Source organism: Pristis pectinata, chromosome 1, assembly GCF_009764475.1.
Source record: "Pristis pectinata isolate sPriPec2 chromosome 1, sPriPec2.1.pri, whole genome shotgun sequence".
NCBI classification, from domain to species: domain Eukaryota; kingdom Metazoa; phylum Chordata; class Chondrichthyes; order Rhinopristiformes; family Pristidae; genus Pristis; species Pristis pectinata.
In genome coordinates, this window is record NC_067405.1 from 33,904,628 (window position 1) to 33,916,630 (window position 12,003).

The 12,003-nt window shown below is 38.0% G+C and overlaps 1 protein-coding gene across 1 annotated transcript in view; it reads left to right on the forward strand.

The window, feature by feature from the left end:
• Positions 1 to 10,179, forward strand: part of itgb5 (integrin, beta 5) — a 105,990-nt gene extending 95,811 nt beyond the window's left edge. The window contains exons 14-15 of the mRNA XM_052018009.1: positions 3,874 to 4,040; positions 6,688 to 10,179. Of these exons, the coding sequence (XP_051873969.1) occupies positions 3,874 to 4,040; positions 6,688 to 6,783 (263 nt within the window). The 3' untranslated portion in view covers positions 6,784 to 10,179. The remainder of the gene's footprint in view (positions 1 to 3,873; positions 4,041 to 6,687) is intronic.
• The last annotated feature ends 1,824 nt before the right edge of the window (positions 10,180 to 12,003 follow it).

A 12,003-nucleotide genomic window follows, 5' to 3' on the forward strand; every position in this document is an offset into this window, starting at 1 on the left:
TTCTTCGCTGACCTCACATTCGTCAAAGTCTCTCTCCCTAGTGAACACTGAAGCAAAATATTCCTTAAGGACCTCCCCTACTTCCTCCGCCTCCAGGCACATTTCCCCCTTTATCCCTGTGCGGTCCGACCCTCATCCTAGTCATCCTCCTATTCCTCACGTATATGTAGAACGCCTTGGGGATTTCCTTAATTCTGCTTGCCAAGGCCTTCTCATGTCCCCTTCTACCTCTCCTAAGTCCCTTCTTAAGCTCCTTCCTGGCTACCTTCTCAAGATTCTCAAGAGCCCTGTCTGATTTTTTGCTTCCTAAACCTTAAGTATGCTTCCTCCTTCTTCTTGACTAAATGTTCCACCTCTCTTGTCAACCCATGGTTCCTTCACTTCACCATCCTTTCCCTGTCTCAGTGGGACAAACCTATCCAGAACCCCATGCAAGTGGTCCCCAAAAAAGCTTCCACATTTCTGCTGTGCATTTCCCTGAGAGCATTTGTTCCCAATTTACACTTCCAAGTTCCTGCCTAATACCATTGTAATTATTCCTCCCCCAATTAAAAATGTTCCCATATCGTCTGCTCCTGTCCTTGTCCATAGCTATGCTAAAGGTCAGGTAGTTCTGGTCCCTATCTCACAAATGCTCACCCACTGAGAGGTCTGTCACCTCACCCGGTTTATTGCCTAGTACCTGATTCAGTATGGCCTCTCCTCTAGTCGGTCTGTCCACATACTGTGTCAGGAATCCTTCCTGAACATACCTAACAAATTCTGCCCCATGTAATCCTCCTGCACTAAGGAGATGCCAATCAATATTAGGGAAGTTGAAGTCACCCTTGTCAACAACTCTGTTACTTTTACACCTTTCCAAAATCTGCCTACTTATCTGCTTCTCAGTTGCTATTGGGGGGCCCATAAAATACTCCCAGTAGAGTGATTGCTCCCTTCTTGTTTCTGACTTCCACCCACACTGACTCTAGATGATCCCTCCATGACATCCTCCCTTCCTGCAGCTGTGATACTGTCTCTGATTAGCAATGCCACTTCCCCCCACCCCACACGTCTTCTACCTCCCTCCCTATCCCTTTTGAAACATCTGAACCTCGTAAGATAGAACATAGAACATTACAGCACAGTACAGGCCCTTCGGCCCACGATGTTGTGCCAACATTTTATCATGCTCTAAGATATATCTAACCTTCCCTCCCACATAGCCCCCCATTTTTCTATCATTCATGTGTCTATCTAAGAGTCTCTTAAATGTCCCTAACATCAAGTAGCCAATCCTGCCCTTGCAACAGCCAAGTATCTGTTATGGCCACAACAATGTAATTCCAGGTACTGATCCATGCTCTGTTCATCACCCTTATTCTTAATACTTCTCGCATTAAAGTAAACACATTTCAACCCATCCAACTGACTGCATTTCTGCCCTGTCCACTGCCTATCCTTCCTTACTGTCTCTCTGCACATTGCATCTAACTTTACACCAACTGCTCCATCATCTGACCTAACACTCTGGTTCCCATCACCCTGCCAATGTAGTTTAAACCCTCCCCAATAGCTGTAGCAAACCTGCCTGCAGGGACATTGGTCCCTCTCAAGTTCAGGTGTAACCTCCCTCTTTTGTCATACCTTCCCCAGAAGAGATTCCAGTGATCCACAAATCTGAAATGCTTCCCCCTGCACCAACTCTTCAGCTGTGAATTCATCTGCCATATTTTCCTATTCTTACCCTCACTGGTGCGCGGCAGCAATCCAGAGATTACTACCCTTGAGGTCCTGCTTTACAGCTTCCTTCCTAACTCCTTATATTCCCTCTTCAGGACCTCATCCCTTTTCCTATCTATGTCATTGGTACCAATGTGTACCATGACTTCTGGTTGCTCACCCTCCCCCTTAAGAATGCTGTGGACTCGATATTTTATCTGAGACAGAGATCCAATATTTTATTTTATTCTGCACACAAGTCATAATAGCAGATGTGTTTGAAATATGTGTAGAATAAAAATTAAAGTAAATGGAGGTAAATTCATGAATTCAGTACTCTGCAATGATATCTCAGTATTCTCCATTTCTCAGCAGACTGTGTTGGATCAATGTCTCTTTTTGATTGTTCTGCTTTATGTGTGACTCACAAGTTGTTATTTTGGATTTCCTAACTTTTGCTTCATTTAAGTTTAAATGAATTATAAAGTTCTTAATCCTCAAGATGTTGAATATCACACTTGCAAAAATTGCAAAAGGAGGATTCATCTGCTGAGCTGAAGGTAGAGTTTTTAACATCCAAGTCAGATAGTTGTAGATTCAAATCTCATTTCAAGAAATGAAATTTGGACTCCAGTAGTATGCCCTGGAATGTTGTCCTTTGAATGAGATAGTCAACCAGAGACACACCCTTGATAATGTAAATGTTAACTATCCCATGGTAAACAACAAAAAAAATTTAATCATTCATCTCAGTTTTTCCAACTAATATTGATCTGCGTAAAACAACAAATATTTGTGTTGAACTTTGGATGTCAGTTTGGGAAGTTATTTGCAGACACATCTAGCTCTTGATTTTTTTTTTCTGCTGTTACAAATTATAAAATTTCAGTTTATGTTCTCAACATCCCAGCTGATAGAAATCCCAGACTATCATGTGAAAAGAAACTAAAGAATCCTCAACACCTCAACTATCCTAATATTTTTCAGAAGCTCCAACACTACCTCTTTCTTAACCTCAACATGCTCCAGCACATTAGCCTGTTCTACACTGAACACCCCATAACAAATAAAAGTGAAAATCCCAATCCATGCTATAGCTACTTACTGTAAGTTGTTTTTTTTTAAATGTAGAATTACAATTGGTTTCTGCAGGTACAAATTAAGTTGCTGAAAAGTCAGCCAGGTTTTGGTTGTACAATAACACTCATTAAATCCACTTCCTATTCTATTCCTGGTCTCTCTGTCATCTGCTTTCCCAATGCTTTACCAATCAATTGTGCTTTCTCATCCCTATGCTTGTAAATATTTTCCCCTTTTTTCTGGTATTATTCTTGTCTCTTAAAGGTTGCAGTTTATACAGCAATTTCCATCTTTTTTCATTCCTGTGCTACCTCAAACATGCTTTTCCTGCCCTCATTACCAACAGCATGTTTAACACCTGCCTCTCATCAACTCTAAATTTGTCAAATCTATTTTCCATCCAAGATTCTTACTCGCACTTTTCCAATTTAGACAGTACATGTTTAACAATGGCTTCTTTCCTACTCCTACAAAATCATCTCTGGAAATTTAACCCCTTTGGCACCATCTACATGCCTTCTCTTCTACATTAACGTTGACAACCACTTACATTCCTGGCTTTACCACTCTCATTCCTTCACTAGACTCACTGTATGGTCAGACTTTTGTTCCACTGTTAAAGATGAGACAGAATTTTATCGAACTGAATAATGGAAAGATTGAAGCCATTGTTTTTCACCCACGTCAAATCATACCAAATACTTGCTCCTGCTCCTAAGCCACCTATTGAGCATATTAGGTTCACAGCCAGGTTTCAAAAACACATATTTAACTATCAAGGACAATCAGCATTGGTATTAAATATTGGCCTCACCGATCACTCAACATTCTTAACTTCCTTTCAAGAATTGATATCTCTCGTTCTCCATGAATCACCTTGGGAGATTTACATTTGTTAGAGATGCTAAATAAGGGCCATTTTAGGTTTTTTTTACTGCCAATAATGGTAATAATGTTTCGCAGCAAAGGAGTACAAGAAGTAGATTAAAGGCTACTATTTGCATGATACTAGAATTTGACATCTGCATTTGCAGAAATAAGATGGACTTATTCATCCATCATCTTATTTACTGACTTGTTCTTATATTACAGACTGTGCAAGTGAAACTGATCCAGTGACAGTACTGATAGCGGTAGTTGGTAGTATTTTGGCAGTGGGCATTGCTTTGCTTGCCATTTGGAAACTGATTGTGACTATTCATGACAGACGAGAATTTGCAAAATTTCAAAATGAACGATCCAGAGCACGATACGAGATGGTAAGGTTTTTTGTTATGCCTCGTACTTTTGTGAGATGAATAATTGCTACAGAAATAACTGAACCAAAAAAACATTGGCAGGGATTTAATGCAGTTTGAGCACAGGGCCAAAAATCTACAATGCATCTAAGTGATTCACAAACAGTAAGAACAGAGAGCACTATGAGCCTGCAAACAGGCTTTGCATTAGGTATATTGGGTTTTAAAGGAGACTCGTGCCATTATTATGAAGAGTTTCAGTGTCTGTTCAGACCTCTGGTGCAACCTAAAATAGATCACTTATATAAATAAAGCTAATGCTGCTGGTTTCCAAGAAGTATTTCTTCCCTTGCTAAGAGCCTGGTGTCTCATGCCATACACAAGTCCATGCTCTATGGTTGAACCTTCGGAGCCCCCCAAAAAATTCCTGTCATAATTCTTGTTTATAAACTAGTGAAGCCTACCAAAAAAACCACTGGACTTGAGTTGCACCAGATTTCTTGTCTGAGCTTCTTCGGATATCCTGGGTAAGGAGGCAAATGGTGTTAGGGGCCAAATCCAGGGGGAGGAGCCCCTGCAATGGTAGTCTCCATTTGTCCGACTGAACCTTGTCCCAGCAAAATACTAGAGGCTGGTTGCAAGTAAAAATGAAACACAACAGCTTCAGGTATATGTCCAGGCAAGGGAAACACATGATCAGGATCATCGAGGGACCCTGGATGAATTTCCACCACATAGTGGCAGTCCACATATTATCCATGCACATTTCAAGGAATCAATTTGTTGTGCCAGCCTGTCTCTGTGAAGTAGATTCCTTCCCAGTAACCAGTTTGTTCAGTCCTGAATGGCACAAACAGGAATGATTCTAAGTAACTAGGATTGTGTGTTTGAGGCATTAAGATATGATTAACTCATTCCTGTAAATAAGGTTGTTGGTAGAGTTAGGATTTAAGACTGAATCCAGAAGTTTAAAGTCATCGTGATTGGAAATGGATGATAAATTCTGGTAGGACTGGAATACTGTACTGGAATAAGGCATACCTGCCTGATTTTTGGTACCATGAGGGCAAATAAGCTGAATATTTTGTTTTATAATTTTAAACACCCAATAATCCATGGAAATGGCAAGTCTTGGGGGAGAATGAGATACATTATCTGGTGAGCCAGATGCCAAACCATTGGGATTTCCAAATATTCAAATAGTGGATTATCAGAGATTTACTGTACTTTTTTGAATAAATATTGACAAACAATGCATTGTTCATTATTTGGCATTGAGGTGAAAATTTCTCCAAGCATGTGGCTCATATGCTATATGTAACAATACATTGGTCACTGGTTAATTTTTACCTATGGTTGATGTTTAAAATTCCTGTGTATCAGTCAGTTTATTGTAATAACATTCTCATGGCTTAGTTTCCATTCAACATCATCTTTCTCTTGATTCAGCTCTATCTTTTTGAGTTTGTCAACTAATAATTTACTTCACTGAAAATGGAATCATGAATGTTTTCCACAAGTTTGCCAAGTCTGTTTAAAATGAAAGAAACAGCTAGATGTAGACAGGTGTTGGTAAAAGGGATGGTGACACAAGCTGGTAATGATGAAGTTGCCCATTCACTCCACCTTGTCTTATTTATCAAGATGCAACACCCAGGTTCCACTCAACATGACTAACTTAGTGAGACTAAGATTTTCATCCCCAATGCTGTACCAACAGACTTTCAAATATTAATCAATGTTTACAAGGAAAAAGTTCTTATTGGTGTTGGTCCTTTATTCATACTGATTTGCTCAGTGTTCCATTATACTTGAAAACTATGTTCTGGTTGAATATGACCAGTAACATTTCATTAGTTGTGCACTTTTAAAAAAAAACACAAGAAAATGAGGAAACACGCAGAACAGGTATCCAGCATTGAATGAGGCCAAGTGAGTGAGTTTTTTTTTAAAAAAGGTGCACAACTAATGAAATGATTTCCATGTACTGGTTCCATGTCTTTAATTTTTGTTTTGGCTATAAACAAGAGGTTAAGGGATCTTGGTTAAAGATATATAAATCACCCTAAACAGCGATGCACATTAATAACGTCATTAAGGAAATACCAACTAAATGCCGAAGTTCATTTCTAGAACTGAAAAGGAGAGAAGTTATGCAATGCTCAGAATCCCAGTTAGGCTATACTTGTACCACAGTGCAGTGCTGGTTTCCATATTATTAAAGGGCATATGGAGGCATTAAAGTAGTTGCAAAGACAAAATCGCAATGATGATACCTGGAAAGACTGAATAAGCTGGATCATATTCATCTTGAAATAAAGCTGAACTATGTCCTGATAAAGGTCAAGCAAGAAGCAAAATGTATATGAAAGACACTAATAAATTCATTAGGAAATTCAAGAGGACTTATTTTCATAGAGTGAAGGTACAGGGAACACTCAACCCCAAGTAATGTTTGAGAAAATGGCACAAATGGTTGTAAAATGTAGCTAGATAAGTATGAGGGAGAAAAGAATAGAATTGGATGCCCAGCTGCTGAAAGTCACTGAGACTAAATGCCGCCGTACAAGTGTAGTTTTATTTATTGATGCAGCAGTTTTGGTGAAACAAAAACTACTGCAATAAACTTTATTAGCCCGATATTTAAAAACTTTCCTTTTCCTTTCAGGCAACCAACCCACTGTACAGGCAACCCATCACCATTCATTCAGTGGAAATTCTTCCAACAATGCATAACAAATCTTACAATGGAATAATTGACTGAATTGTGAGCAAGACTACATTGTATCTGTGCCATGAATTAAGACCAGACTGGGATTGCATTACTGAATCCAGCAACTGGAAACTCTGCCTTTCTACCTCGGGCAGACTAATATCTGGAAGCATGACTGAAATTATGGCCTTTTACACAGAAATAAGATTTGGGAGTTGACAGTGCCCCTCATCCAGAGAAAACAATGTACGAGTTCTTGTTTAGAACTATTGACTAATGCTCACGAAGAAACTATTTCATTGAATTTGTTGCTTAGTTATGGGAATGATGGAGATTCAAGTTGCAACCTTTTTCAGGGCAGATAACTTTTACAAAAGAAAATACATGTTTTGTCATGAGTTAATAAATTTGAGTATATTATGGGATGTTATTGAGATAGTTGGCTACATTAATCCCATGATAAATGTTTTTAGCAATAGTAAAGTGAAAGTAATTAATGCTAGCATATTACCCCAGAATTGAACAGAATAGGCATTAAGGTATTTAGCATACCTATTACTGTAATCAGTTTTAAAGATAATGTAGAATGTTGCCAGAACCACATAGGTAATAAAACTTTGATTTTGTTGAGATACTGGCAGATCTCTGGTGGCAGCAGTTGCAAAAAACTGGGGGGGTAAACCTTTAGCAATGGAGATGGGAAGTTAACATCCCTATATTATGTGGTTTGCCTCAATTTTGTATAGACAGGGTGCCTGCCTGAGTCAGGCAATGGGCTGTTTTAATATTCTGCAAATTACCAATATGTAGTTTTATATCACATAACATCTGAAATTTCTTATTTGCTACAGCTTAAATTATTAATATTTTCTGAGGTTGCAAATTGGTACCCAGAAGTTAATAATTCTGATAATGTTACTTAGTTCTTTTTACATGTTAAGTAAAAAATGGGTAGCTGCCCTGGAAAAGGATATATTTTCATAACATGAACTGCCTTGGGCTTTTTGAACCATTTTTACAATATTGTTATGGAGCATTTTATATTTGTAAAGCCATTTTAGCACAAGAATTGCACTTTCAAAAGTATTGCAGTTAATCAACTAAAATAGTGTGGAGGTTCAAATCTCTTGTGATATAGTCCTGTTATCTCTCATTATGTGTCTCTTTTATAACCTGATGCTATTTATTGGTTGGAATAACCCAGGCTGGTGCAAGTATAATAGAATTTTGGCCATTGAAATGGCAGGAATCAACAGGTTTATTTTTAAGGAAAATAAAATTGTAAAATTTAAGGCCAGACTTAGCTAATAATGCCCAAGGATAGAATTGATGTCTTTAGCTAATCCTTATCTCAAGAGAGTACTGCCCAATATACTGTTTGATATGTTTTCTAACAGATTTAGGCAGTTGCAAAGACTTGAACAGCTAATTAATAATTAGAAAAGCAAAAGGGGAAATGCTAACCTGCATACATCTTAGGGGCTTTGGTTATTTAGGAAACAAAGGAAAGCAAGTGGTTATGAAAATACTGAAATTGATTATTGATAACATGGTAACAGGGCATTTAAAAACTGTTAGTCAACATTTCTTTTCATAAGACTAAAAACTGGGTGCTGCAAATTTGAAATAAAAACAAAATGCTGTGGATAGCCAGCAAGTCAGGCAGCAGCTGTGGAGAGAGAAACAGTTAATGTTTCAGGTCATCAACCCTTCATCAGAACCATTAGCTCTGTTTTTCTCTCTCCCCAGCTGCTGCCTGACATGCATTGAGTATCCCCAGCAATTTCTGTTTTTACCTTATGAAAAGAAAGTTATGCTTAATAATTTTTTGAGAATATAACCAGCAGTGTAGATAAGGGAGGGAAATCAGTAGATGTAATATCTATATTTCCAAAAGGAAGTTGATAAGGTGTCACTCAAAGTTGTTGAACAAAGTAAAGTCTGGGGTTGAGGGTAATATATTTGGATGGATAAAGATATTGTTAAAAGACAAATAAAAAGATCACTTTCTGGTTGGTAGGCTTTATCAATGAGATGCCACAAGAATCAATATTTGGGGCTCATCCATTTACATTCATTGTAATGACTTAAATGAATTGATAGAATGGAATGTAAAATTTATCAATACCAAAATAGATAAAGTGAACTGTGAAGAGCATGCAAAGTGGTCTTAAAGAGATAAGTGGCAAGAAATTAGCAGATGGAGGATAACCTGAAGAAATGAGAGATTATTCATTTTGATACCAAGAAAATGAAAATATTTCTTTAAGTGGTAAGAAACTAGTGAATATTAGTCTATGAAGGAATTTGGAATGCATTTTCACAGTGCAGGAAACTGAGAAACAAAGTAGCAAGTAGGCTTGTAACCCTTTTTCCACAAGATTTTTGGTGTACAGGAGTAAGTATGACTGTAAATGTGCAGGGTTTTAGTGATAGCACACGTGAAGTACTACACGCAGCTTAGGGCTTTATATAAATAAGGATATACTTTCCTTGGAGGCATGCAGCATCAATCCTTGGGATTAGGGATTTAACGTCAGGAGAGGAATTTAAAAGAATGAGAATGGATCTTAATTTTTAAAAAATGGATTTTGAGAGGGATTAATATCAGTCATGAAAGAGATGCGTGATTAGCTCCTGTTCTCTGCCCTGCACTCCAAGCTCCACATCGATTTTTTTGTTTTAATCAATGCCAGGCTTACTCCCACTCCTATTTCCTTATGTTGGGGTTTTATATTCAGATAAAATATTCCCATCTTTAGTGTATTAGGCGAGGATGGTAACTCCAAGAAACAAAAAACCTATGGAAAAGATTTACTGAAACTTTACCGGCAATGAGGCACTACTCACGTTATTTATATTTGAAAGTTAAGAAATCTGAAGGATGTTCAAAGTTTAAGGTTTTATTAAGATTAGTAGAGGAAACTTATTTTCCTTGGACAGTAACAAGGTTATAAAAGGCTGAGGTTTTTAATCGTTATGCATAGGGTACATGGCTAGAAGTAATGATAGAAGAATTCATAATCATTTATAAAGTGGGTAAAAATTATTTTTTTCCATTTTCTCCTCCTGTGCTGTCATTGTACCAATGTTGCTCTGTTGCATAAATTTGGGTAAAGCATAATTAGAAAAACATATTAAATTATACAGATTGTCCTTTTATCTTCAATTCAAAACTCCAAAGTTTTTAAGACTGAAATTATACTGTATGGGAGGAGGTCATTTACTAATTGTGCTTGTGCTGGTTCTTTGAAAAAGGTGATTAGTCCCCTTTGATACATAGTACTACAATCTCTTTTCCCTCACACATCTATCTGATTTTCTTTTTGACAGTCAAATCTGCTTTACAACTCTTTCATGCGGTACAAGATACTGAGAATGTTTACAATAATCAAACTGCTTATGGAAATTATGCAATAAAAATAAGTCCATGGAAAGAATTTTCTCTCATGACTTTGTTTGTGGAAAACTTTACAATTTAAAATTAATGACATTTACTAAAAAAAAAGTAAATATTAATGCTTTCTCTTGTCTCTTCTGGAAAGCATGTTTAATTACCGTTGTTACACAAATAATAATGAACTTATTCATTCTTTGTGCCTTGCATCTTCTATCCCTCACTACGTCCTGCAGAAGAATTTCAATTTCTCTTAAAGAAACAGGCACTTCATATAATTCAGGTTGAAGCTCTCTAGTCCAGCATCCTTGGGACCTGACTGGTGCCAGACCACAGAAATTGCCCACTGATCATCTTCCTCAGTCTCTTGCTCAGACTGTTCTTTCTGAGTAAAGACACCCCCGGGTCACCTAAGAGTTCCGAGCACTGTCCATAAATCAAAATTTCCGTAAGTCAAAAAGTTTGTCAGCTGAGATTGCAAAAGTTGTACTGGTAGATTAAATAACTACAGGTTAGGACTGATCTTAGTTCATTTTAGATCTTAGTTAGAATTAGTATCTGTACTACAGATTCAAACCATGCTGGACCACAGAGTACCAGGCCCTCCCAGAACACAACAACCAATGAAGTAGTCTTGAAATGTAGACACTGTCAACCTGGCAACTACTTTGCATGCAAGTTTTATTAACAACCCAAGTCAAAATCTCATTTGGTGTCTGTAGAAAATATGTATCAAATGAATTTAGCATTATCCATTTTCTGAAGGTATCTGGGAATTAACATATTGGAGCCTTCCAGGAGTTCTATCCAACAAACCTAGGAGTGCATGATTCTCACAATGGGTAGCCAAATGTGAAAATTCCCCAAGAGTCATTGATATTTATAATCTAGCAGAGAAAAACAAGGAAACAAAAAGAAAAGATGTTGAAAAGTAGACAGGATGTTTTCCACAGAAAGATTATATGTTTCTCCTTGGGAAGTGCACAAATCCATGCAAATGATAGAGGTTTGTGCCTGGAAACTCTCAAAGTGGAAGCGAAAAACAGGGGTTTTCTCCCTGTTGATTATAATAAACAGGAGCACTGACAACATACATAATTGCCTAACAGGAGCAATGATTGATGAGTACCAGAAGTAGCCTGTTTCTAATGCTGACTCATTCGGAAACAAAGACAGTGATATTTGGAACATCCTACCTCAGAAGATAGTTTGAGCAGTGCCTATGTAATACTGCCTTTAAATCCTGGCATTAGTGGGACATCGTTAATATTACAAATGCACCCTAACCCCAATGTGAAGACAGAAAAATATGCAATCTTAGCAAATTAACATTGGCAGTGATTAACAAATTACGCTTCCTGGGTGTTTTGGTATTGTCAGTCTTGTGAAATAAACTTTCTTTCTTTATCAACAATAGGCTTTGTTAAGTACCACACAGGGTTTCAGTGGTGGGAAGGGTGAGCAGCTTTAAATTCCTGGGTGTCAAGATCTGTCCTGTCCTGGGCCCAACACATTGATGCAATCACAAAGAAGGCATGCCAGCGGCCCTACTTAGGAGTTTGAGGAGATTTGGTACGTCACCAAAGACACTTGCAAATTTTTATTGATGTACAGTGGAGAGCATTCTGACTGGTCGTATCACTGCCTGGTATGGAGGCTCCAATGTGCAGGATCGCGAGAGGCTGCAGAGGGTTGTAGACTCAGCCAGCTCCATCAGGGGCACAACCCTCCACACCATCAAGGACATCTTCAAGAGGCGGTGCCTCAAGAAGGCAGCATGTGTCACTGAGGACCCTCACCAGCCGGGACATGCCTTCTTCTCATTACTAACATCAGGGAGGTGGTACAGGAGCCTGAAGACCCACACACAATGA